General features: G+C 44.7%; 3 protein-coding genes across 17 annotated transcripts in view; 2 read left to right on the top strand and 1 right to left on the bottom strand.

The window, feature by feature from the left end:
* TEAD3 (TEA domain transcription factor 3) overlaps window positions 1-4,932 on the top strand; it is an 89,487-nt gene extending 84,555 nt beyond the window's left edge. For all 6 annotated transcript variants that reach the window (XM_083445816.1, XM_083445817.1, XM_083445818.1 and 3 more), the window contains one exon: window positions 368-4,932. In XM_083445816.1, coding sequence (XP_083301942.1) covers window positions 368-481 — 114 coding nt within the window. In that variant the 3' untranslated portion in view covers window positions 482-4,932. The remainder of the gene's footprint in view (window positions 1-367) is intronic.
* Window positions 4,933-7,762: 2,830 nt separating this feature from the next.
* SMPD2 (sphingomyelin phosphodiesterase 2) lies at window positions 7,763-20,976 on the top strand. Of its 6 annotated transcripts, none has more exons than XM_083445841.1 (11): window positions 7,763-7,791; window positions 11,681-11,903; window positions 13,402-13,498; window positions 13,734-13,810; window positions 14,977-15,070; window positions 15,199-15,288; window positions 17,285-17,367; window positions 17,683-17,815; window positions 18,433-18,537; window positions 19,660-19,816; window positions 20,164-20,976. In XM_083445841.1, exons 2-11 carry the CDS (start codon window positions 11,854-11,856, stop codon window positions 20,505-20,507), a joined length of 1,230 nt encoding a protein of 409 aa, XP_083301967.1. In that variant the 5' UTR covers window positions 7,763-7,791; window positions 11,681-11,853; the 3' UTR covers window positions 20,508-20,976. The 6 variants fall into 6 exon arrangements, with proteins under 6 accessions (XP_083301967.1, XP_083301968.1, XP_083301970.1 ...); XM_083445842.1 differs by having other exon boundaries at window positions 7,764-7,791; window positions 11,740-11,903; XM_083445844.1 differs by lacking the exon at window positions 7,763-7,791 and adding an exon at window positions 7,885-8,165.
* Window positions 20,977-22,112: 1,136 nt separating this feature from the next.
* Window positions 22,113-27,636, bottom strand: part of MICAL1 (microtubule associated monooxygenase, calponin and LIM domain containing 1) — a 45,702-nt gene continuing 40,178 nt past the window's right edge. For all 5 annotated transcript variants that reach the window (XM_083445646.1, XM_083445645.1, XM_083445644.1 and 2 more), the window contains 5 exons: window positions 27,280-27,381; window positions 25,635-25,728; window positions 25,424-25,520; window positions 24,406-24,479; window positions 22,113-23,548 (listed from right to left, as the gene is read on the bottom strand). In XM_083445646.1, the coding sequence (XP_083301772.1) occupies window positions 23,385-23,548; window positions 24,406-24,479; window positions 25,424-25,520; window positions 25,635-25,728; window positions 27,280-27,381 (531 nt within the window). In that variant the 3' untranslated portion in view covers window positions 22,113-23,384. The remainder of the gene's footprint in view (window positions 23,549-24,405; window positions 24,480-25,423; window positions 25,521-25,634; window positions 25,729-27,279; window positions 27,382-27,636) is intronic.

Genomic DNA, 27,636 nt, shown 5'->3' on the forward strand with positions numbered 1-27,636 from the left:
GGTTAAATTGCAACAGGGAAAGGATCAATCTTCTGCTTCCATATTTTAAAAGAGGCGGTGGCTATTGAAATAAGCGTGCTCTTTGCAGCTGTTGCAATTTCCACCTTCCTCTCAAATCTCATTTTCATTTTGTGTCATGACTCTTCAAGCCACTCTGGGACTCCCTTTTCGGCTGAAGAGTGGGAGACATTAATTTTCTAAAGAAATAAAGTACTCAGCTCCTGTACCTGAGTACAAAATACAGTATGAGAGCTCGTACTATAGGAACCCAGCTCAAAAAACTATGCCATTTCTCTGGTCTCAATGTCTGACTTTCCCAGTCCATCTTCCCGTATCTCACGGTATGTGTGTGTTCTTCTTCCCTCAGGTTGTTACGAACAGAGATACCCAGGAAACCTTGCTCTGCATAGCCTTTGTTTTTGAGGTATCCACCAGCGAGCACGGAGCCCAGCATCATGTGTACAAGTTGGTCAAAGACTAGAGGCCCCCTTGGGGTGACCGGGCAATTTGAGGAAGAAGAGAAGAAGGTCTTGTCAGAGAAGCCACCCGAATAGGATGCCTTGACGCAAGTCTTTTGAAAAATGAACACACAACACACACACAAAAAGCAATGCCAAAAAGACTGTATCACAATCACAGATGTTTTCTACTTAGGAACAATTTTTTTAACAAGAAAAAAACAAGCAGAAAAGAAAAGCATGACAGGAAAGCATATAACGGAAGGAGAGCTTGCTGGAGGCAGCAAGGAGGAGGACTGTTCCTGGGGGCTCGGTCATCAGTATTTCAGGAGACATTGGCGCCAAGGCCTGGTACCTCTGGATATCTCTCCCGTCACACAACACTAGAACAGCATCTAGTGAAACGAGACTGCCAACTACTTCTTAATACCTGGATGTGCCTATATATCCCGTGCCAATTTGTCCTCAAAACCTGGGTGGTTTCATTTAGAGAAAAGCGTTCTGAGAGGGCTGCTAAGGATGTCTGTTCTGGGAAGGGATGGGGAATCAGATGCTGCCTGGTTTAAGTGACCGATCCCTCGAGACACCGACAAAGAAGATGAAGCGTTTTCTTCCATCTCTTGACGCAGGCCGCGTGCAGAGCCAGCACAGGGAATTGGCAGCTTGCGTCATGTGGCACACATGCCACCCATGGGTTAATTGCAAGAAAACGATTTTGTTCCAACATTTTCCTGGGCATTTTCTATTGCAGGATACGGTGGTGGTGGGAGGGCGCCAGGAGTTGATTATGGCAGGAATGTGGTGCTTTTACATCCATGTCCCAGATGTTTGGATAATAGACAGGAGTAGGGTTGCAGGATCGTGTGTGTGTGTGTGCGCGCGCGCATGCGTGCGTGCGCCAACAAGAAATGGAGAGACTTAAAGATATCTGTCTGTGGGATGTTAAAAGGTTAGAGTATGTATTAAGAGGAAAGAGGGGTGCTCAGTTGGAGGAGAGCAATTCAGGAAATCATAGATTTGGAGATTTGCATAGATTTGCAATCATAGGGTTGCAGATAAGCAGGCTGACTCTAGGTGAGCAATGAGATGACTGGAAAAATATTAGGGCTGGCTAAGGTTGAGTAACTTGGGGAAAAACATCTGAATTTGTATGGGATTTTTAACCAGCTCTCAATGGAGCATTATTATTATTATTACATCTGCCATGTCAAAAACAGCATGGGATAAGCTTAGACCAAAGTTCTTGCTGCCTGGGCATTGTTCTGGTAAGGTATTAACTTCCCTTCTGCTTCCCTGTTCATCTGTGGTAGTCATCCAGGAAAGGGCATGATCTAAATATCACGATGCAAGTCTTTCCTCTGGATTATGTACTTCCCACCTAGGATATCTTTGTGGAGGCTGCTAAACAAAACAAAAAACCAAAGCGAAAATGGCATATTCTGGCAGCCTAAACCCAAGGAGGTGCTGAAAGATGAAACAAAGTACAATATGTCATACAGAATCCCTCTTCATTTGAAAGCTGTACTGTTTCCTGTTGGAAATGCTGAAGAAAGTTTCTGTGTAGGGTTTAAGTATAAACATGAGCCCCTATACCTTAAGCTTGGAGACTAAGACAGTGGGCTTGTGATTTAAATTGGTGCTTATAGGAATCCTGTTACATGAACAGTGCCAAGATATCAGTAACCTCACTGTACGTGGCACCTCCAGGGCTCAGGCCCATAGGTTTCAGCTATACTTTGTCTAAATGCTAGTTTGTAGTTTTAAATAATAGAGGAACTAACAGAATGTAATATTTGTGCCTTCCTACCTTTCTTTTTTACCATTGAACTTTTTTCTGTTTTGTCCTTCAGCTTTTCCCTGGCCACATGGTGATTTGTTTGCTTTTAAGTTGGTTGATTTTCATTTTTTAAGAGAATTCTCCTTGCTGCTCCATCCTTCCTTTAGTCTGGTATACTCTTACTCAACCCACTCAGACTAATCTCCACCCTATGCTGCCATGGGCCTGGTGAGATTCCTATGGAGAAGCCTCAAAACATTGGAAAAGGTGCAATACAATGCAAAAGAAAAAGAAAAGCCATTTGCAAGCAAGGAGAGAATTTGAGGTTTCCACTTCTACGAGGAAATTGGAATGCACAGACTTGAGTTTGCAATTACATTTTTTTATGCTTGGGGTATTTGACTATAGCTTTAAATGGAGGTTGGCCCCCAGTGCATAGTTCTCAAGGCTGGTTGAGTTATTTTGGCACCTGAGGCAGAAAATCCCACAGGTGCATCTTCCCACCCCTGGCAATAAATACTATAGTAACTTCACATGTTTCTGCCGTTTTCATGACACCTCAACACACCTGCCTGAGGAGACCATTTCACTCTACCTAATGCTAGGACCAGACCCAATTTGTAAGAAGAGATTTCACCACCAGGATCATTTTCATAGTGGTATCAAGATTTGTGCAAAGAGATTCCCAAAGAGACAGTGGAAGGGAGCTAGGAATTCAGAGTGTGTTGGCTGCGGGCAAAAATGTCTGTTAAAAACAGATTGTGGTGTCGCTGAAGTACTGGGTGCCTTTCATTGGAACGTAAGGGTCAGGTTAAAATTTAGAGCTCCTCCCTTCTCCGTTGTCTGCTTTAGAAGGTAGGAGATAATGTAATGGAGATGCCTCATAAAGTCTTGATGTCTGGCTTTTCATAACTGACTTGGGCCTCTCCTTCAGGCCTGGCCTGTATCACCACTGCATTGTTGATTTAGCACCCATGTTTCGACTGTGGATGAAGGACTAGGTACAAAGGCATTGGGCTAACTCAAACTTAAGTCTAGCTAACGCAGACTAAGAACGTTCCCAGGATCCTTCGGACTGCCGTTTGAGTACAGCATGCAGCTGAGAGGTGACACCATGAGAACAACTGACAGAATTGTTTCCCAGCTTTTTGAAGGACATTTATAATTAATGTAATAATTTTTTCCTGTGAAGTGTTTTTAATCGATGCCACCCAAGAACTCCTGGAAAACTCCACTAGAATGTTGAAATGAACACTCCTCTGTGTGTTATGTGGGACCCCCGAGGTGGTAACACAAAGGGGAATGGTACGTGGGGACTGGTTTGGTAGAGCAGCAAGTCACAAATTGCTCAGGAACAGTGCCTTATTTTGCAACACATGTTGCACTCTTGGGGGATGAGCAACAGGTGCAGAAAGTTATAAAAATCAGTTGTAATCTAAATTCAGGTGAGCACATCCTCTACCCCCTGCCTCCAATGTGATAATCCTACTGCATTGCCTCTGGCAAAGCTGATGGTCTCATGCATCTCTGTGTGTGATGTTTTGGGCAAACTGGTCTCTCTAGTGCCACAACTCTTTCTCCAGTGTATTATTACTCTTAGGAAGAACTGGCTACTTTGTAAAAGCCATCTTGAAGTTCAGGTACGTTTCTGAGACCCCTGTGCATTGGGCGGGGGGAGAGGTACAGCATCCTTGGAACTGAGTAACAGTTATTGCTATGATAGAGGGAGAAGGTAGAGTTAAAAGAGACAGGATGTTGAATTGCTTATGATTACAGCCAGAGCCTCTGCAGCTGTAAGGAGAGGAGAGCTGGCTAGTTTATATGTAGCATGTTTATTTTCATTCCTAGATCAAAAACTCTGGGAATTAAGGTTAAAACCTTCCCTCTTCTCCTTAACCTATGTACAATAGAATTCCCTTTTCTGCTAAACATACTTTTTTAAGGGAGGGCATATATAAACCCCCTGGGGCAGAGACTTCAGTGTACAACATGGGGAAAGTGGAGCAGAGCCTTAGTCTTGCCTAAACCCCAACTTTCTTATATAAAAACTGTTTCTGGTATTTTATCCACAATCTTCAACCCAGCTGGAGCCTTTGGAATAAACCTCCTCCAAAACTGGCCTATGTTACCTTTCTCATCTTTCCCCTTTTCAGTCCTTCCATGCCATACCATTCTTGCTTTCAGTGCAACATGTAGTTAGATCCATTCCCCAGCCTTCCTGCTGGTAGAATCCCCTGCGCAGGCCACAAGTCTGTGAGCACAAATAGACCCACAAACCACTGCCCACCTGGGTGTCCCTCAGAGAATGGCAGCAAGACTAAAGAAACGCCAGCTTCACGAATCTCTCTTAGTTGGACATAATACTGGTACCCAAAAACTCAAGTCACCAAGTCTCATGTCACCCCACATCCCATATATTTATGAATTTCACATGAAGTACTGTTTTATTTTTTTAAAGACTTTGTAAAGCTTACCAGGGTTATGGTCACCTTTTTTAGAGCTCTGTCAGTCCACATTGTAAAACCATTTTTATGTATTATATTTTGTGTATTTTTTTTAATCCAGCTGTGATGGGTTGTATCATATATTGTTGTGTTTACTGTATGTCCATCTTCAAGTAGATGAGACAGTGGAGCTTCTAGAAAGCTATGGTCTGCTGAAAACTATTAAACTTATTTGTTCATGGGTTGGCTCAAACACCTGTTCGCATTCTTCCCTTTATTTTCTCTTGTATGTTCATGAGCATTGCACCAGCAATAAGAAACTGCAATTGGATCCACCTCATCAGCCCCTATCAGCAGAGGTCCTCCACAGGGACTTGTGCAACTGGGCACTCTCCTCCCCATGTGCTCCCCCCACGTCCTCTAAAATTGGGGGAGGAGTGTCAGGAAAAATGGTACGGCGTATCATTCCACCTGACAAGCTGGATGCTTGCACAGATTGAACGATGAGAAGAGTGCAATTTTTAATTCCACCACTTGTCCATAATGTTTTACCAGGCCATAATCTACACTGGTCTGTGTATTTATATATGTCTACAATCTCACCGGGTGAGTGGGGGATTTTGTATTGCATTCAGCCTTCATTTGTGTAAATAGCTGTTTTAAAAAATAATAATCGTGTTTAACATCTGCTTTGTGACTGTGAAGTTATGACTGGTAGGATTTCAGGTCTGGCTTTCATACTTGGGAGTTAATTTGCTGGACCCAGTTTGGAAGCAATACTACTGTATTCAGTCCAAACGTACTTTTCTTTTCCGAAGCTTACGGAACTGGCACTCCGTGAAGTCATCAAGAAGCTTTCCCAATCCCCAAAGCAATTTGCACTGTTTTGTGAATGTGTTCTGTTTTAAACATTTAAAAACTGCCAGCTGCCCAAAGGGAAATCGCAATGCTCACAGCTGAGCTGGAGTTTTGACAGACAAATAAACCAGTGAATCTGGCAGATTGCAAAGGTGTGAGGGATAGGCTCACAGCTGTTCTTCATATGTTCTTCATTTACCCCTTCTCAAAATGGAAGCCATGTATATTTTGCAAAACGTATGTTTGTGTGGGTGTGTGAAATAAATAGAAATGTGTTTGGATAATAATACATATTAGCTTCAAAGTATGCAGTTACAAGTGTGACTGGTTGCATTGAGATGATCCTCTGTGGGCTTGACTACTTTCTTCCCCTCACATATGTACATCCAAATTACAATTGTAAACTAGTTTGATCCTGGTTTATTAAGGCTTGCTGAAGCCATAGATTTTAGGCTGGATGTAATAGCAATCCTTGGTTTGATTAGAACAGGGAGTGATGCAGAAGCTGTTCTCAAAAGGGGGAAAAGAAAGTGGGGAAGAAGAGAGCTCTCAAGCATATGGTTTGTTCCTAATCCTCCAAACCATGGTTTGAATGCAGGCAGTGTCATGGAATTTCATTGTTGGAATATCTGAATTTTACTGTTTGGTCCCTTTGACTAAAGTGGTGGTATGAGGGTTTATTCAAATGTTTATGTTCACCTTGAACAATAAAACAGCCACTCTGACTAGCTGAAGTATGAACTCTGCTGCTTTGAATCAGCTCTCAGTCAACAGATCAAACAGTACTTACGGTCTTGGTATGGAGGAGACAAACAGGTGCCAGCAAAGAGAGAGATTAAGAATATGGATTATTAGGTTCCGAGCAACCCAACTGCCAGTATGTCTTTGCATAAATGGGCACAGGAATAAAGAAATAGTTTGTGTCAAAAGCAGCATCCTTTTTCAGTAGACATTGTCTTGAAAGGGCCTTCTCTCTTGTGAGAGCAAGAGGAGAAATGCCTCTTCGAGGAGGGTTCCTGCCAGCTGTGTATTTTGTGCGTACTTCCAGTGGTGCCATTAGGGCTGGGTTTGCGGGTCCAAGTCAGGGCCAGGAAAGATAAGAGAGGTGGATGATGGGAGGTGAGCATATCTGGAGCTCAACAGCAGGCACCTCCCTGGGCAGGTTCATATGTGCAAAGGTGATGCTCTATATATAGTGTTTTGAGCCATGTAAAGGCTTTGAAGCTCCAAACCAGCACTTTGAATTGCAGCTAGAAACAACTTGGCAGCTAGACATTACAAGTGCTTCTTTTACTATTTTTACTTCAAGTATATACTCCGATGTTTCTACAACAAAATGGTGCTAGTTCCCACGCAAATGCATTTAACTTCAAGGCAACAGAAGCAAACTCCATTTACTCCTGTAATCACTATGGCACTATAAGTTTCAAATGTGAAACTGACCATGCTCAGAATTTCTTTCTTCTAACCAGGGTGACAAACTCTGGTTTGTTGTTGTTATGCTCTAGCACAGGGGCTCTTGAACTTCCTACCCTCAGGGCCCACTTGTGATTTTCAACCCTTTCGAGTCACAAAATTATGTAAACTTCTATTGAAGCACGGTTTGGGGTACTTAACAATAAATGCCTGAAAAGCTAATGGGCTTTAAAAAAACCAACACTACAACAACCCACCAACTAAGGAATGCTGTGTTGTTTTTTTGTGTAATTTCCAAAAGCAGGCTTCTAGTGATTGACAAGTGAAGATGAGCCCGCGCTCACTCACTCTCGCAAGCACAGCCATTTTCTGCCGTGCTTTCTCATATTTCTTTCTATTGCAACCACTCTTCGCGGAAGCAGCGCAGTTTTTAATACTTTTCTGCAAGTTCTTCGAAAGCACAACAGTTGCCGACAGAAGAGGTTGCGGGCACCGGCTGCCCCAAAGCATTTCGGTACTTGCAGTTCCCCCTTTTTAAGCCCCCACTTAGTGAGCCCTTCTCCTTTCCGAGCCGACAGCGCCACCTCCTGGAACTTGTAGTTCTTCAGAGCAGGAGGCGCGCCTTGAAGATGAGGCTGCTGCGCGGAAGGAGGCCTACAAACCCCGGGATGCACTGCGCGCCTTACGGCTAGAGGCGAGGCTGGCCCTCTTCGACTGCGGGAATCTGGCTCCTGCTGCTGCCGGCTAGGCGAGGTCTCCGCGCCGAGAATGAAGTGAAGGGAAGCAAGAAGTGGGAAGTGGGGCTCGGCCGGCCAGCCTAGACAGCGTCTCCCGCCAGGTGCGTAGTGGCTCTCGAAGACTCCCCCAAACCCTTTTTCTTCTTTCCAGCCGCGCCTGGTCTTGCTCTGCCATAACCGAAACTCTGCCTGAGCCGGCAACTCTCGCCTCCGAGCGATCGATGATTTAACATAGTGGATCGATAAAGTGCGCTGCTGGAAGACTCCCGCGAGCGCCAAGCGCTGCGCTCCGAGATCGACTTGGGATCGAAGCCCGGAAGACACGCTTAATTATGGCTCCTTCCCGTGGGACGTTTCAGGTTATATAGGGCTTAAGGGAAAAGATCCTAAAGCGCAAAGTCGCCTTCCCTTTGGGGAAATGCGGCCAAGAGAAGGGAGCGCAATCCGGGGAACTGATCTCAAGCTGCCACATTGTGTTAGTGTGATTTAGGGATTTGTTTTGCTTGGCTTGTTCTCCGCCCCCCCGCCCGCCCCACTTTTAATCTCGTACTATTTTGCAGCCGCCTTTCAAAATAGACTTCCTTCCTTCCTCCGCCCCCCCCCCAAAAGAAACGGGGGGTGTACGCATACTAGTAAATATATGATTTTAAGGCAATCGTCTCTTGGCCTGGGATGCTTTGACAGCTAATGCGACTTTATTCATTTGCATTATCCGCAATCGGAACAGAGGTTGGGGACCTGTGGCCTTCCCCGTGCCATTGCACGACAGCTCCCATAATCTCTGATTATGCTGTATCCAACAGCACGCATTGACCATCTCTGGATTTTGCCTGTCTTTACAGATATGTGCATACACTCTAGTCTCTCATATTGTCTCCGATTCTTCTAAAGTTAGTCATAACTACACCTTGTTAGTACAGGGCCATCATGCCTAGTAGTCGTCAGCGGCCTTCTGGTTCATTAATTTTCCTAGGCTCCTTTTGGATGCCGTTCAAGTTAGTGGCTGATACTGCATTCTCTAGTTTAACTATGGACTGTGTGTAGTTCTTCATTTTGTTTCACTATTCAGCCCCATTGGATGTGCCTGGGTTATACTACTATTAAAAGAGGAATAAAATTTGTTATAATTTTGCTGTGTCCCTCCCCTTCTACTCAAAAGCTCTAAATGTTATAACCTTCCTTCATATGGAAGTTGCTCCACCCCCTTGTCATTTTGATTGTCCTTTTCTGAACCCTTTCCAGCTCTGCAGTATTTTTAAGATGCAGCAACCACAACTTGAATGTACAGACTAAGTAAATTAAAACTCTGCTCCCTAAATTCCAAGAATGTAAGAAACTGCTGAATGGATGCCAGATCATTTATTATTTTGAATCAGAAAAAGCTTATTAGCAATTAATTTATGGGCCTGTAGATATTGATACTAGTCTGTGCTAGTGTGGACATTTCAGCACTCCTTCATTCCCCCTCTGTTTGTTCCAGTTTTTTTGTTTGAATTGGTGTTCCTTCCCTTGTTGCCAGCTTCTTATAAGGAAGTTGTGTGTAGGGGATTACATGAATACCCCTGGGAGGTAGGCACATGACAGTCTTACTTGTGTGTAAATCATTGCATGCATGAAGAAGCTGTGGTCTTTTGTAGTTCCACAGCACAGTTAGCAAATAATAGTTTTAGGATATTCATGCTTCAGACTGAACACAGAAATCAATGAACATTTGCAATGATATGCAGTGGTAATCCTGACACCTGCATTATGCAGTTTGCCATTGCTGTGTATTAACTAAAGCATCCTTGCTATAGACTGAAGAAATAAAGGCAGTAAATTTTCACCGAGAAGCACAAGGGAAGTGCTGTGCTCCCAAAGCTCTTGGGGATAAGGCAGGCACAGTATGAATATAATGAATATATTTTCTGGGAGCTGGGTGCTTACACACATAAATTGAACAATAGATTGGCATATGTATTTTACAATCTGCTCAATCCTTACTTACAGGAAATTCTCAAATTATGGTATTTTAATGTAAGAGTATTGAGCCTTGAAGGTATACAGGAGTGAACCTTTTAATCAGCTCACACGTTTCTTTCCAAGGGAGTATTGAAGACGTATAGATGGTCCATCCTAGGATAGGACTGTTTACTAGTCGAGAAACATCTAATCTGAAACACTTGTCAAGCAAACTGGCTTGTGCTCATATTTATAATATACACGTACTGTCTGAGAAAATTGGGTTGGACTTCCTGACTCACTATTGAGCAGTGAGAGGCAATGAAACACCTTTATCCAAATGCTGGGCAATAGACACAGTGAGAAGCATGCTAAAACAAAGTACATACTGGTTTTTCCCTTGAAGAAACCAGGAAAAAGAGTGCAGATCAAAGCTACTGGCCAGAAGCCAGGACCTGTCTGCGTCACCAACTCGCCACCGATTTTGTGGCGAAACCATACAAAATTGAGGATGTCCATGTCTTCAACATGTGGTTGTCATTTCTTTCTGTCTGTATATTGTTGAAAACTCAAAATATTTACCATGGCCATTTTATTTCATCTTGGCAGTGAACACAAGGGAAGCTACTTTCCCTTTCTTGCTAATTCCACCTGGTGAACAAGTGTAAGAAAACGCATTCAAAGAAGATGGGAGGGAATGGTTTGAGGGCAGGGTGGAAGCAGTTTGAAGAGCAGACCCCGGCTGCTTTGCCATGCACTCTCTCCTGGGTTCTTGGGCAAGCCATACTGAGTCTGATTCAATTGAATAAGACACAAATCCCTAGCCTCAAGGGCAGTAAAAACCAGTGCTTATCTTCAGGGGGTACTCCAATACCAGCACCTCTCTCTCTCTCTCTCTCTCTCTCTGGGTTAAAAAGTGTGGCACTTACTGTAAGAACTTCACAGTGAGTACTGGCAACTATTTTTCTAGGGGGGAAAGCACTGGTAAAAACCATAAATGATTGTGAGGAATTGTGATATTGAGAGATATAAGTAAATACTGTAGGTTTGGTCATGGGTGTCCCAACACTCCAGCATGGTTGAAAACAGATCCTTGAAGGAAATTCAAGAACTGAGACTTGGATTGGGTGTCATTGACCTGTGAGCACACGGCTTCTTGTCCTTGGAACTTCGCACAGAGAGATTGCCAGTAGGAGAGAGCTTTAGAATCTACCAAGTAAACACATGATATTTTAAAAAAGTGGGTAGGCCTGTGGAATCACTCATAATGCTTCTTTATATTTTTTAAGGACTTGCCCTGTGATGTGTTGGTCATCAGTGTGGCATGCTGTGGTACCTGCATAGCTTCTGAAGTCACACACACACACCTCCCTTGGTGAGGGTGGTTACCTTTTTCTCCCTCGAAAAGTACACAGAGCTAAAGGAGGAAGTTGGAAGAGTGCCACTCTTACCCACTTCTTTCAGTTCTATGTGCTTTTCAAGATTCAGACTAATTCTGCTGGTTCCAGCTTTCGCCCAGATTCCTTGGAAAAGCTAAGTTTGTATGTGTGTGCTTTCTCTCTCTCTCTGGCTGGGGTGAGGTTGTGATGAGAGAGAAGTGCCCAGAGAGGGAATAATGGGGTGCCAGCACCCTCAAAGATCTACATGTGCCCGTGGACCTTTAAAGCTTGATGGGCCCTAAATGATTACAAGAGTATTGTCTTTACCATGAGGGTTTATTGCCTGGAAAAGTGTGCATTTTTTATGCTTATCACTCACTGACAAAGGACTGCGGCAGTGACAGCACTGAAGCAAAAGACTCCTGCTATCAGGATTGAAACAGGCAAAAGATGGGCCTTGCTTGACCTGAGAGTGTCCCTTTAATGCTTTATAACTCTGCTAATCTTTAGGTCTTATCTTATCTTTGCACCTCTCCCTCCTATCAAGGACTTTCAGATGCTGTTGCCCAGAGGGCTTTAGCAGAGAGAGGCATTCTAGGCCTTGTCCACAAAAGCATGTGCTGCTTGTTGAATCTGTGCCACCAAGGCTTCATCCTTCCTTGTTTTCCAGCTGCCAGTGCATACGTCTTAGCTGCAGTATTACAGTCACACTTCCTGTTCTTCTGGCAGAGGAGCAAAGCCAAAGTCTAACACCTTGATTGCCGGAGAGCTGGAGGCAGAACCTGTCAGCATTGTGAGTGCAACCATTTGAACCCACCTCTGCATTGTCTTGTCCCCACTGTGATGGATAAGGACCCTCAATTGCAGTTGCGCATCTTTGACCTCAATTGCTGGTGAGTTTTTCCATGGCTTTAATTTTTTGTGTTTGTTTAAGGCAGGTGAGGTTTGGCTCTGATCTGCATGACTGCTGGCGAAGGTTCAGTCATGTTTTCTGATCAAGAAGTTGCTGAGTCTTCTGGGTTACAGCAAACACGTTCTTCACCTGTTTGTAGAGAGGAAATGATGAAGCTCCTGTGTCTGGGGCTGTTTTTATGTACCGTATTTTTTGCTCTATAAGACGCACCAGACCACAAGACGCACCTAGTTTTGGGAGGAGGAAAACAAGAAAAAATATATTCTGAATCTCAGAAGCCAGAACAGCAAGAGGGATCGCTGCGCAGTGAAAGCAGCGATCCCTCTTGCTGTTCTGGCTTCTGGGATAGCTGCACAGCCTGCATTCGCTCCATAAGACGCACACACATTTCCCCTTACTTTTTAGGAGGGAAAAAGTGAGTCTTATAGAGCAAAAAATACGATAAATAAAACAGGGTATTGGTAAATCTCTCTGTGTGTTCCTGCCCTTTTCCAACCCAATGATTAAGTGATTTGGCTGAACATGCATCTATGCTTAAATGGAGAGAGAGGGGAATCTTTTTCATGCTGAGGACAAACTTTGGGGGTGGGGCAGAGACTCAAGTGGGCAGGCCAGAGAAAAAAAGATGGAACAATGCATGTGACCCTTAATTTTGTACCGTGTCCTACATTCTGGCCATACAAAAGTCATAGGTTTTACACTGGCATGCATGTGCTGGTTCTCTCTCTCTCTCTCTCTCTCTCTCTCTCTGTGTGTGTGTGTGTGTTTTCTTCATTCAGGTAAAAAAGAGACATTATCACTGTTCAGTGACACATTTCAGCCAGGCAGAAACAGGCATATGTCCTTCCAATTCCAACACAGGCTCATGTATACAGTATAATTAGATGGTAAAATTATCAGGTGATGGAGTCTATTGTGCCATGTTTCAGGATGGGGGAGGGAGGCCATCTGTTTTATTTCTCTCCCATGTAAAACAAGTAAAACAAACAAAGCAGCTGCTAGCAAGTCATGGAGAAAAACTCCTTTCAGCTAATTCCTTTTTGCACTGGCGAATGTATAGTCCCTTGTATTACCCCAGGAATCTTCCACCCCATTATGACCTCATTTGGGGGCATGCAACAGCCAGACCTGACTCTGTGTCTGACCAGTTTTTCTTATAGTGCTGCTTGTACATAAATGCATTCAATGTTTCTTTGCATTTAATGTGCAGATCTTTTCCTTAATGTGCAACAACAGCTGCTGTGGGAGGGCTGCTTGCCTCGGTGATGAGAGGGGATTTAACCGTTTCCTTCCCTACTGTAGTCCTGGTTAAAATTGCTCCTCCAGGTGTGCTTTTTGCATTGGGAGGAGTGCTTCCTTTGGCTCTCAGTGCCTTCTTTACCAGGTGTGAGTAATGAAGGGCTAAGATTGAAATGAGCAGTGAGCCTAGTTGGAACCTGATGTTTCACTCAGTTTCCTTCCCTTTCTCTCCCTTCCAGGGCCATTCGCTACCTGAGCAAAGTACGGCAGCAGCGCATTGAATTGATTGGCAATGTCCTCAACCAGGAGGGATATGACTTGGCACTCTTGCAGGAGGTGAGTACTTACATCTGTTATAGTGCATCTAGTATTGGGATAGGTTGTGGGCAAAGCATGGCAAGATCTTGAAGTGCTATATAAACATGATTAATTGGGGAGGAGGGATACTAGGGGAGGGGAGGGGTTAGCCCCCCCCCTCCCACGCCTAGCTTCAACTTAGCCCACTGATTCAATTCCCACTTCTGTTCTTTGGTTTGCAGTCACTGTGACTACAACCTCTCTGCTTTTCCAGGTGTGGAGCGAGAGAGATTATTGGGAGCTGAAAAAGAAGCTGTGTGCCCGCTACCCTTCTTCCCACTATTTTAAAAGGTAAAAAGGAGCTTAAATAGTCCATGCCAATGGCTGAGCTCAATTAGTATAGGCTTGACTTCATAGATGTGCAATTTATATGATATTTAGAGAGGACCCTCTCAGATACTGGTAGGAAATCATTTCCACTCTTTAGCTGATCAGAATAATATTTTCTTGGAAACAGGTGCCTTGTTGCTTGTGCAGAAGCCTCACCCCTTGTGATAGATAATTGTTCTTTAATTGCCCTTGTTCCCTTAGCAATCCTTGCCTTCCAGATGTGGCATGTTGACTGAATAGCCCACAGGTCTATTTTTAAGGCTGTGTTCTTTCTACGCACTTTTACCGGGACCCTTTATGCTCCTTTGTTCTGAGAATGAGGCCAATGAGCTTGGAGGTAGAACTGCTTACTGAAGGTGTGGGTAGATGCAGCAGAGTGCTGAGACTTGCTTGTGTCAGATGGAGAGAAGACAGCTGAGTTTCTGCTCCCTGTCCTCAGCTAACTAGATTACCAGCTCTGTTGCATTAGACAGGAAAAGGAATGGTCAAGATATAGATGGAATCCCTTAGTTCCTGACGCAGTGCACATTCTTGCATGTGAATCACATAAGAGATCCTGCTGGTTTATGAAACAGAGCCCATGGTTGCACACTGGATCGCTACATGGGCAGCATGGTGCATGGGTTAGCTGCATGTTGGCATATAATTGGTGTGAAACCAACCTGTGAAACCAGCCTTCATCTGTAGGGGACACAGCTTGGAACACAGGGAATCTCAATAAAATTTTGTGACATTAGTTAATCTGAGTTTTAAAGACTCACCTTGTACAGGCCACTTGATTATAGATGGTTACCAAACCTTATGGTTCACTTCTTTGGCAGACACGGCATTAAACTCTTCTTAAATGTACATTTTGGTGGGCACCTGTGACTTGACCTTACATGCTGTTACAGAAGCTAATAATGGTGAGGCAGCATCCCTTTTCAGTCTTGATTCTGTCACGGTGTCAGAAGACTTCACTTCGTCCCTAGAATAATTCCAAGGAGTCCCAAATGCCAGCCCTTTTCTGTAAAGTCTCAACCACATGAAACGCTAGCTATTGGTTTCAAATGGAGGATGGGAGCAGCAGCAGCACACCCACCCACCCCGCCTCTAGCTGACGCCTGTGGTGCCTGTGTCTTTCACAGTGGAGTGATTGGCAGTGGGCTCTGCATCTTCTCCAGATACCAAATCCTGGACACCTTCCTGTACCAATACTCTGTGAATGGCTACCCCTACATGGTGAGTGGGCAATGCCTTGGTTGGGGGTGGAGAACGTGCCAAGGAGCACCTTTCTTCTAAGGCTCTTTTCACTGTGACCAGTGTTGCCTACGTTTCTTCTACTGTCTTCCACTTTCTTCTCTCGACAGTTCCAGCATGGAGACTGGTTTGGTGGCAAATCAGTGGGGCTTGTGGTCCTGAAGATACAGGAGATTGTTTTCAACATCTATGTGACTCATGTGAGCAGTTTTATTTATTTTGTTGTATTTTTTTTTATTTGTTTGTTACAAACTTATTCAACTCCTGGAGCAAGATTACAGAGATCATCTCTCCGTGTGTGCATGTCTAGATGAGAGTAGGATTTACATGAGGAACATAGGATAGCACTTCAGATTTGCTTAGATTGCTGAATGAATCCTGTGATTACAGTCATACCTTGGTTTTCGAACAGCTTAGTTCTCGAAAGTTTTGGCTCCCGAACACTGCAAAACTGGAAGTGACTGTTCCGGTTTGTGAACTATTTTTGGAAGCCGAACATCTGATGGGGCTTCCGTGGCTTCCGATCAGAAGGCACGCTTTGGTTGTTGAATGTTTTGGAAATCAAATGGACTTCTGGAATGGATTCCATTCGACTTCCAAGGTGGGACTGTACTGGCTTGGACTTCCCAAGTGATACTTGTTGTTTTTACAGCCTATTTGCCAGCAGGGGGTGTCCATGAACAGCCAAGGCTTTTTATTTTCTTGGGTGTCACCTTCTTAAAAATGAACAAGACGCACAGCCTTTTAAAGAAGGATTTTTTGTGTGTTCTCTCAAATGTATGCATCATTAGAAAGCTGCTGTTCATTCTTATCCCAAGGTACAATAAATGCAAGCCACATTGCATAGATGAATAGAAGCTGCCTGTTAAAGGATTAAGTGGTTGAAGGATTATGTATCAATTCTGTCATTTGTATTGATGTAAACCTCTAGAACGTATTTTGTATAGCTAAGCATTTAGCTTTATCCTCAGCATATTGTATTTTATTTTATTGCTATGGCTAGTAGGTAATGCAAATAAAATTTCTGTGTAATGCCAAGCAAGCAGTGAGTGCAGTCCCAAAGATCAATAAACGGGACTGTCTCTAAATTATCTTAGCGTTGAGGAGGAATAGAAAGCCGGCACAATGAAATGGGTGAGAGAAACTCCCACAGGAGGCAGCCTTAATGAGCAGTGTAATTTCACAAGCTTGGTACTAACACAGGAGCGTCAGTGTTGCCTAGTCCGCTGAAGCCCGAAAGCTACATGTGGAAATATTTTTTAGGTCTACTTACACTTGGCCATGCTGGGAGTTGTAGTGTAAGGACATCTTGAGACCATTCCTTTGGTGAAGCCTGGGTTACACAATCGGAGGATATTATTCTGGGGCACCTTTTGGGAGATAACAAACCCTGCCTACAGAAACAAGGGACTTCACGGTAGTTTGTCCATTCACACAACCAGCATTTCGGACGCAACTGTGGTTGGTATTAATGCGAATAAGCTTTGGAATCGCAAGCTCCCATCTTCTTCTCTGGCATAGTCACAAAGAGGAGATAGAAGCTTTTGCTTCTATTTTCAGCTAACTGTGGCTCCTTGTTATTCAGTTACTTGGGCAAACACTGGTAGCAAGGATGGAGAACCTGCATCCCTCCCGATGCTGGTGAACTCCACTAGCCCTAGCCAGAATAGACAGTAGTCAGGGGCGGTGAGAGCTATAGCCCACCAACATTTGGTGGGGGTCACAGGTTCGCCATCCCTGGTCCAAGGACTCAAGTCAACTTCAATCTGTAGTCTAGTTTCTCTATAACATTGTTAAGATTAACCACAGTTCCAGCGTTTGGGCTTAACAATAATGCATGGTTAGTTGAAAGTGGAAGCAGGAGCTTGTGATCTTGCTGGAGCAGAAGAAGAATGCATACATAAGCCCAAGATTTATACCAGTAATGCGAAACAGTAGTTTAGCGTCATATCTGTACCAGATGGTACTCTTTGCTGACAGTCTTGGATCATCCATAGGTCCTTGTGTGTCTCTGAAACTGTGAAATCCCACTGTCTCATAGAATTCCTACCTTGTTGCTTTTGATCTCTGCCACAGGCTCCCCGATCAGCTTAAAGTGGGGCAGCAAGGCGAGTACATAGGCTGTTGCTTTGCGATTTCACATATATTACTATACAAGTGTGAATTTCATGTGTGTCTTGTTTTCTTCCTCCCAAGCTCCATGCGGAGTACTGCCGGGAGAAGGATGCTTACCTGCCCCACCGAGTAGTTCAGGCCTGGGAACTTGCCCAGTTTATACAGTAAGTCATGGGGAGACTCCAGAAATCTTTATAATGAGGTTTGTGTGTGCACACTTTGTCCCTCTCTCTGTTAGCTGGTTTCCCTCCTTGGCAGTAGTTCAGAGCTCTGGCTTGGAACATACTCAGTCCATGTAATGCTATCGCTCCAACAACAGAGTGAATGTGTGGATAGGGGGAGAGGATGCAGCCATGGTTTTGGGTGTGTAGTAGAATTCAAGTCTAACACGGATTAGATCTCTCATGACAAAAAACATCCTTGTATCATTGAGGGCTGCTTGTTTCCTCTCAGTCTGTGGCATCTTCTCATCTTCCCAGACATACTTCGAAAGGAGCCGATGTGGTGCTGCTTGGTGGGGATCTGAACATGCACCCAGAAGACGTGGGCATCAGGCTGTTGCGAGGTTGGGCAGGGCTTCGGGATTCCTTCATTGCCGCAGAGAAGGTTGAGGTGAGTCTCCAGGTATCGCCCTATGAAATGGTCCTTTGGTCACTCAGTAAAAGGAAAAGAAAGTTGCCCTTGGGGCCTGGAAACTATAACCTGACCTTTATTGGGGTAAGAATGTCAAGAGATAGGTTACACCAACCAGATTAAAGGTGCCTCTTCCATCCACACGGCTCTCTCTCTCTTTTGCCTTCCTGAAAGCTCCGGGCTCTGCAGGCTGCACTGTCAGCCAGACTCAGTTGGCAGCTTCTTCCACAACACAGCTTGCTGCAGATGCTTTAGTATCTTTTATTAGAAGGGTGGGAAACTTCAGGCCCAGTGATCAAAAGTGACCCTCCAGGCCTCCCTATCTGGCTCCAGGCCACACTGGGACGTGTCCTTCAACTCTGATAATGCACATTGCTTGTCTTGATAGAGATTATGTGAGAGTGTGTGTAGAAATAAGCCTACGGTACGCAAATGTGCATTAGGTATTCCATCTGCTTTTGTCCCTGGCCCCACCCACTACTGGCATATGGCCCTTGAAACATTGCCCAGGAGGGATTGCAGCCCTCAGGCTGAAAAAGTTCCCCCACTTCTGGTTTTTTTAGAACTGAGAATTCAGACTCTGGTCTTGCTCCTAGGGAGGTGAGGATGGCTCTACACTCTTGCCCACCAACTGCTTCACAAGCAAGAAAGAACTGCGGTGCTATCCCCAGGGGATTCGTATCGACTACATTCTGTATAAGGTATGTGCAAGTTCAACACATAGAAAGCAGGCTGCGACAGTACAGAATTCAGAAAGCAGTTAAGCAATAAAGGCTGTCAAATATGGTTTGGCACTAGCCCCATGACAGGTCTGTCTCCTGTCAGTATCTTCAGTCTGGAATGTCTTCGTTGTCCAATAGTCTCCAAAACTATGTGCTCACTGACTGGTATGGCCTCAGGCAACCTCTTGGCACCGGGTTGAACTCACTTGCTGATTTCCTGCTGTTGTCTTTGGGCATGTTCTCTGTAACAGCTGGGACTGGCTTTTCAAGATATGAGGATAACACTTAAAGCTTTAGAGCCAAAATGAGCAAAGCACTAAGCACACTTTTGCAAGAACTTGCTGCATTTGGGGAATTAGATTAGCTTGCACTGCTTGATCACTTCCTGAACTTTGTAAACATATGGGCACTACTTGGATCACAGCGGTTGCTCCTTCCTATTCTAACACAGGGGCATGGAAAGTTGCCCAAGATATCCAGCCTTACCTGTAAGAGGGGAACTACATTTGTAACTAATTCCTCGGTTTGAGGTGTACGTTTGTGAGAACCGTGGCCCTATGTTGATTTTGGGGAGAATTCAGAAGAGGGTAGCAAATATGGTTAAAGGTCACATCATTGAGAAAAGGTGAAAAGAACTGAGCACATCTATTACCCCTAAGAAAATCAGATTGACGTTGAGCCTGAAAATAATCTTCAGTCTGTATTAAAATCTTACCCCAAAGCTGATGGCAAGAATGTGCCTGTTGCCAAACACTGTAGATGTCAGGCAATGGATTTTAAATGGCAAAAGTTTAGATTTAAGATGAATTTGCTGAAAGAACAAGCCACGGCTGCAAGTTGCCCGAAGACATTGCTGAATAGTTTTCCTTGGAGTTGCATGGTCAAATAAGCACATGATAGAACAGACATAGGAATTCTTTAGCGGATCCTTGAGGACACTTCCAAATTACTTCTGCCATTCAAAGAGGACTCTAATAAGAAGTTAGCTCCCCACCCTCTTCACCTGTAGTCCACAGCCTAGAATTTCTGGGAGCCTTACTTATTTAAAACACATGTGCATAATAAGCACCTTGCTCTCCTGCTTAACTTCCCTTCTTGTAGGGTTTGTCTCACTATGAAGTAAAATGCAACCGCCATGAGACAACTACTGGAACAGCTCCCAACAAGGACATACCTTATTCTGACCACGAAGCTGTCATAGCCACACTATCTGTGAACAAGAGAGGGTTAGGCAAAGGCCCAAACCACCCTAGAGTTGGTGAGTACCCCAGTTTCATTGCTTTGGCACAGGAGGGAGCAAGTACTCATGCCTTTGGGAAGAGGGGAGGGACGGCAAAGCCTGCCTGGTCCATCCCCAGTGGTGCTCCTTCAAGGCCTGTTATCGCCCATTAACCTCCCTGGAGAGAAGAATGTGTCTGTTGTGCTAGGGCCCTGGCTTCTCTGCAGGCATGCACTACCATAGTCAAGAAGCCAGTATCTCTGCGTAAAGTAGCAGTCTTGGCCTGCCTCTCCAGACCACTGAGTGGGCTTTGACACAAACGTGTTAGGACTTTTACTGCCTCAACGTGCATTGTGGTTGAGTCCTGCTGCCGTCTGTCTTCCTAGAACCGGTGCTGGTGGACGTCTTGAACGAAGCCCGTATGGAAGTGCGGGTAGGGCTGCACGCGGCCGAGCGGCAGCAGTACTCCTGCGGCCGTATGGCCGTCCTGGCCATGCTGCTGCTGCTCATGCAGGCGACCATGGGCCTGAGCTCCATGTTTGGCGAAGCCCTCCTGCAGCCCTTCCCCAAGTTCTCCTTCTCGCTGCTCAGCCTGCTGGGGGTGCTGGTGCTGCTCATCTCGGCTGTGCTCTACCTCTTCCACACCATCGAGGTCAAGGTGCTCCAGGGGACAGAGGAGCAGATGCGGGTGGGGCTGCAGACACTCCAGGACAAGCTGAGCTCTCGGTGAGGCCTGTCGCTTGCTGGAACTCCAACAGGGACCAAGAGACTATGCTGAAAGCTTTTCCGGGAGCCGTAAGTTCCTCTGTGCCGCCAGGTTCTAAGGGTTAGCCGTTTTTTAAGCACGTGGCAGCAATTGCCGTAGAAGTTTATTATTATTATTTTTAGCTTAATTCTAGGGCAATAAAACTTTCTACGAATAGTTCTGACCTTCTGCTGAAGGGATTCTAGCACAAGTACGATTTGTGCGGAAGGGAATTTTGAAACGAAAGCAGTTCAAGTGCATGCGGTTCAGCTGTGGCTGTTTAGAAACCAGCATTTATCAAACCAAACCATGCTGTTCCGACCGAGTCGGGTGGCTGAATTAGTACTGTAAAAGCCTGGTGTTAAGCAGACGAGTTAAAATGTGTATAGCGTTTCTAGTTTATACAAAGTTCCTTTTTGAATTGAAAACAGAATAAATCAGTCTTCAAATACAACAGAGCAGAAAGTAGCATTTACTGGTGAAATTCTTTTCCTTGAAACCCTTTTTATTAATTGCTTGCTTAGCACTTGAATGTACCAGAATCCTTTCACTGACATCATACTTCCTGCAGCTCTTGTGAAGTAGATCACTGTTGTTTGCATTTCTTTGGAGTGGGGGGGGGGGAGTGATGCTAAAGGGCTTGCCGCAGTCCAGCCAGCAAGCTTAAGGCTGGTGTGGCTGCTTCCTAACAAGTCAAACCATTAAACCATGCAGGCCTCCGGGGTCTCAGGCAGGGGACATTTTCCCAGCTGACTTGCCTAAGATCCTGGGAATCTGCAGATGCCAGTCTCAGCCTGTGACCTGCATGCAAAAGACATGTTACGCCACTGAGCATTTTTGGCTCTCAGCTAAGGAGCTAGCCTTCAGCACAGTTCTTAGTAGCCTATTATGTAATTGTTGAGTCTTTTAAAAAATCTCTTAAATACTCTTCTTCTGTTGGAAAAGCCCTCCTTTGACACCAGCGGCAACCTGTAGAGCTGGGATTAGCAGTCTTCACCCTTTTAGCACCTTAAAACATCTTGGGAGAGATGGAGACCTATATGCAAATGAGACCAGGAATCCTACCTTTGGTATGTAGATATATTTTTCTTACCATGGATGACCCCCATCCTACCACCCCATGCCAAGCTGACAAAAAGTACTTCTCATCTAGCAGGCAGAAATGTGTTTGGTGTGTTACTGAAGACGTAGTTGTCAACCACGGTTACATTGAGAACATTGTGAGAGGCTGCATGCAAATAGCCCAGATAGCAGACAGGTCTGTGAAAGCATGTAGGTAATCATGTCCAGCCTAGAACAGCATCTTTTTGATGCATGTGAGTATTTGTTTCATAAGCTTAACCGGTAGCCTACTCTTCCTCAAAGGGTTCAGAGCAGCTTTCATTGAGGTTTCTCCCATCTGGGCACATTACCTGCGCATCTTTCATTATGTGCCCTTCCATGCTGTTCTCATTTAGTGAGAGAAAGGCAGGGATCACAGTTGTCTTCTCAAAAAGTTTAGTAGAGCCCAAGAAAACTTCGGAAGATACCTGTGGGATATTTTTTCCCCTTGTGTTAAATTAGCTTGGGTGAGAAAAGGCAGGACAACACTTCCAGCTCACTCCATGCATCTTTATTGAAAGAGGAGCACACAGCCCGTAAAAAGAGCTGTGGCTTAACAGCAGTTCAGGCATGGCAACCTTCTGGTTCTAACAGGTAGCCATCTCCTCAGCCGAAGAGGTCTGACCCTTGTTCTGTAAAGGGGCTTGCTGCAGGAGCAGTTTATGGTGATGAAAAAGCGCCCCTAATTCTTCTCTAGTGGCTGTTCTTTTATTGCTTTGGGATACTATATTCAGACCACACTTGTGTGGTTTTATAGCTGGCAATCCATTACACATGTAAGTAGAGTGTGAGTGGCAAAGATGCCTATCCAGATACTGTGTGACAGGATCACACTTCTCCAGGGGCCGTGCTGTTTTTTATTATAATTCCTGGCAGGCTGCATGCAGTCTTGCTCATTCAACTGACAGGTCTGTGCCTCCTCCCTAGTAATACCTTGTAAACTGTTTATATTAGAAAGGCCTTGCTGGTGTTGTTGGGACTCCCAACTCCCTTCAGATCCAGCCAATGATCAGGGATTGTAGGAGTTGTAGTCCCAACAACACTGGGGGGGGGGGCACAGGTTCCGTACACCTGGTTTATATATTATTTAGCATTTATGCCCCTCCAAATATCTCATGCTAGTTTGGGAGTGGGAGGTGCAAGTAATATTGCCCTGCTGGAGCTTGGGTGAAGGCAGAAATGCTCACTTGCACAGCAGCAGCCCCCTGCTACCCAAGTGGCAAACACTGCAGCTGCCTGAAGTGGCATGAAAGAGGAGCTGTCCTGGTAAGCGAGGCCCTTTTCATAGGGGAGAACGCAGGCAGCTATAGATAGTTACATGTGCAATATTGTCTCCCTGTAGCCAGTGTAAAGAAGAATTTGGAGGACAATCTTAAGACACACTATAATGAAATCACTTATTGGCAAAAAGAATAAAATAAAAAAGGGCCGTATTTCCAGTCTTACTACTTAAAAACACTCGCATCAAGGTCAGGCTTGTTCTCCTTACACCTAATAGCAGCTACCAAACACTAATCTGCAGGGCGGGGTGGGGGGTGGGGCAAGGGTCTCAATCCTAGGCTGCTAATGAACGAACTCACTGAAGTGCCTGATGCTTACAGCACAGAGCTGCATCCAGCACCTTGGCCTTCATTATTGCTGGGGTGCCTCGGACAGATCTTTGCTGAAGATCAACCAGTCCTCTGCAGATACGTGTTAAAACGGAACTTGTGTTAAAATGTAGCTTTTGCACAAAGACAAAAGCTTCAATATAGCCAACTCTCAAATCTTCCCAAGGTCCCCAAATGCCGGTGCGTGCTCGTAAAGCTCACTTAGACGCTTCTTCTCCTGCATCTCAATTAGGGCACTGCGCTGGTTCACAACCTCCAGCAGCTGGGACAGGATCTCCTTCTCTTTCAGCTGGTCCTCCAGGGTTTTTGAAGTCTCTTTAAGAAACACACACACAAAAAAAATGCGGCTCAAAGTCAGTCACTATTATGGCATAGAAAACAGGGAGCCTGCGGTCATCCAGATATTACATGACTGCATCTCAAATTATCTCTGCCCATTGGCCAGGAATTGTAGTCCCAACAATCTGGAGAGTCACAGGCTCCCCACCCCTGCTGTGAATGAAATCTCTGTTTAGCGTCTGTATATTTGATTCTTCTCAGCAGTTAAGTGAAATCAGGCAGACAGCTTGTCTCCATTATGACATTCCCAGAATTGCATTCTGTTTAGGACAAATTAATCCACATACCCCGTCTTCTCCATCACCAGTGCGTATTTAGAAACATTCTATACACACAATGAAAATATCTAACCCTAACAACAGATCATGAGAACAAAGGAGCTGGTTCAAAGTTTGAATACTTAATCCATGCTATGTTAGCAGGGGGTGGGCAGGAATCGCATGCACTGCTTTCTGCAATGGTATGCAGGTTTTCCATTAGAAGCAGCTACATATAAGATGCCAGAGTTCATTAACTTGGCTAACGGGCTCTAACCAGAATACAGCAGGCATAACTGAGTGCATGAAACAATTCTGCTTGATGCAAGAGATTTGGGTTCCTTTGCCAACTAGCCTAAAGCCCAAGAGAATCAGATGTAGTAAATAGCAGGGTAGCAAGCTTCTGCTTCGAGTATCCATCCTAAATGACCTTTTCCTCCCCTCATTCAATCAATTGATTTACAGTAATCAATTCTGTGAATGAATAAAAATATGCTCCCACTTAGCTTGGCAAGCATTTCCTGGGTTTCTCTGCATTTCCTAGTATAAACCTGGACCCCTTATACTCTCTCTTACCATCCATATTATCGTATTGGCGCAGCTCATGATCCAGTTGGCACTGCTGTTCCTCTAGTTTCAGCTCTTGCACCCTATGGGGTAAAAAATAACAACTGAGAACTTTGGTCATTTATAATTGAGAAGCTCATGATAGTATACAGGATCCACTCTTGAGAAGTCTTCCAATTGATTCTCCCTTTGTTAGTAACAGTCCTCTGTATACTGTCAGCTCAAATATCCATATACTTTAAGCCTCATTAAGAACAGACTATTGGGCAGGAGTTAAAGTAGTAATGAATAAGGCATGTCTGCCTTGTCTAACTGGCGCTTCCCAGGGAAAGGTCCTGTTCTCCTGGAGATAGCCAATACTTCTGCAGTTTACAGAGGCCTTTCTATCTACAGAACATTACCAGGGGAGTAGTTCTTCTATATACACATGGCAGACTTTCAACATAAGGTCTGGTCCAGTGCCAACTTTGCATGGGTTCATTCTCAGAATTCCCACTGCTGGTCTGCATCAGCCTCCCAGATGTTGCTGGACTCAAGCTCCCATCAGCCCCAGCTCATGTGGCAAGTGGACAGGGATGATGGGAGCTGTAGTCCAATGAAAGGCTGGTGTATGTCGTATTCTGCCAGCTGTATGTGTTTTGTTTCAAATGAGCTAGCTGTTTAAAACCAAGCAAGGAAAAGGGACAAAAGCGACTTTTTAAAATGGCTTAGGGGACTAAGATCTGCTACTAAGTCCAAGAGCAACTCTAAACCCCTTAACCTCCCTTCCCCACCCTTGACTGGCACAGTAGTTCTATTCACACTGTCTGTGTGACACACCATATTCCAGCACTCTGAATATGAACTAGGCTGGGTTGTTAATGGCATTCAAGGTAGCACAGGAACCAGAAGAATGCCACTGGGGTATCAAGAAAAACTGAGCACTACATGTGATCGTACAGGAAGGAGCAGTGCTGTACCAACTCCCCTGTGATCAGAACTGACATGAGTACCAGGTCTCAAAACTATGAGAGGCTGGGTCTCTTACGCAATCATGAGGTCAGACTCCTCGCACATCAGGCTGTTCTTCTTTTGGACCAGGGAAAGCAGCTGGTTCATCCATTGTTTTAGTTCAGCATCTGTTCCTGGAGGATAAAAGGAGGGAAGAAGTTACCCCGGGAGAACAGCTGCCATTGCATGTATTATCCGTAGGCTGCAGCCTCACCCCCATCTCTCTTGGCGGAAGCCCAGGCTCTTACCTCTCTCTTCCCGCAGAGATCGCTCCAGCTCTATGCCCTGTTGTTCAAGCTCTCGGAAAGTCACTTCAATCTCTTCCAGCCTCCTCTGGATCGACTGGAATGCCCAAGCAATAAAGAGTTGGTCAAATGAAGAAAGCATTTCAAAGTGTAAGGAAGAGGAACCCAAGCACGGGTGGATAGCTTCCCAGAATAGCTAGCAGGAACTCTTATAGGGTAGTAGTACATTTTTGGCAAAACCTGGAAGTGCTTATGATTGTCTATGAAGCAAAAAATGCCCGTTACATCATTAAAAATCTAAGGGCATGATCCAATCCCTCCTGCACCTGAAACTGTGGATGTACAGGCTACTTAAGACTATAAGTGTAATTTAGTCATTTTACAGTCTCTTGAATATTTCTGCCATTAACTTTATATGTGCGTACCATTTGCAACAGTTTAGAACCTATCAACTGTTGTGAAATAACTCACAAAGGATTTATAACTATTCTAATCATCACGCTCATACAGTTCTATAAATTACATTTTGAAATACTTTATACTATTTAGTTGAATGAGCAAAATAGTCAACCTAGGGCTTCACACAGAAGGTGTTTCGGCACAGGAAGCAGCACACCATTTCCATGTAACCCAAACATCCTGCACCTGTGAGCTTCAACTGTATATATACAGTACACAGTAGTTATATACAGCCTTCCAGAAGCAGGTCTGCTTGAGATGTTTTATTATTTAAAAGCATTTCTAAACTGCGATCCTATTTTAACATCTCCAAGCGGTATGAAAAAAGACAACATAAAAACCAGTAAAACAGTTTAAAAATTAATTAAGTAAGAACCTGGTCCAATCATCTGGCGCTGGGACTCATGGGAGTTATCCTCCCAATGTTCTGAAGTGCATCACATTCCAGTTTCAGGAAGCCTAACCTACTTATATGGGGTGGGACATTAACAGTGGGAGCAACTAGGGTACAAGAGGAAAAGTGGGGGAAGCTAAGTGAGAGTCTACATCTAAATTAACAGGAAGAGGGCTCCAAGGTGGAGAAAATATGTGATGCATGGGTGATACTAAAACCAGGAACTGGTACTATCAAGTCAATGGAAATGGGCTATTTCACATTAGAAGTGAACACTGTTTTTTAGTCATTCGTTCATTTGTTACAATCCAGCTTGGAAGGGGTGTGTGGGTGTATCTGTGTGGGTGTGGGTGTGGGTGGGTGGGTGTATGTATATCTCTCTGGGTGTGGGTGTGGGTGTGGGTGTGTGTCAATACTCTTGGTATAGGGCAGCTCCCCATTTTATGCAGCAAACACAACAAGGGTGATTCCCTACCCCAAGTGAATCTTTAAGCATTCATGTACTGGAAACCCTTCCTGGAACAGCTGGATGTCTACACAATGAATTTTCTCTGGGAAATGGTAGTAAAGCTTGGATATATGCAAGCAAACATTCACCACATAAAGTGTGCAGCTGTTTATAATAACAGGGAGAATCTCTGGAGACACCTAACGGCCTCGGGGCCTGAGATGTGAAATAGCAGGCTGCAAGGTATCTGAAGCTTCCACCCTTAATTTCTGCAGCCCCATTCCTCACTGGGACAATCCCTGTAAAAGTATCAGTGCCCATCCACCAGCGGAGCATGCAAGTCTTACCTGCGCTTTGCAAAACCTTTTCATTTGCGCCTCTTTGGCTCGTCGCATCAGTGATTTCTTCCACGTTGGATACTGAGGTTCTTCAGTGAAGCTCAGGAAATGCTGCAGCCACAACACACAAACAAGAATCAAATGAGAAGTTTTTAAAAGCCGCTGTCCACCATCTAAACTGCAACCACAGTTTAGGGCTAGATAGTGACCCAGCCCCGTTACAAGAAGGTACAAAAATAAATACATAAGCCCAAGGTGCTTGGTATGACATCACTGGGGAAAAGATGAGTGCATTGTTATCGCAAAATCGAGAGCAACTTAATGCTCAGAGTCTAAGTCTGGCCTACCCTGCAGCTGCAAGAAGTC

Source organism: Podarcis tiliguerta, assembly GCF_965153285.1.
Source record: "Podarcis tiliguerta genome assembly, chromosome: 6".
In the NCBI taxonomy this organism is placed as follows: Eukaryota; Metazoa; Chordata; class Lepidosauria; order Squamata; family Lacertidae; genus Podarcis; species Podarcis tiliguerta.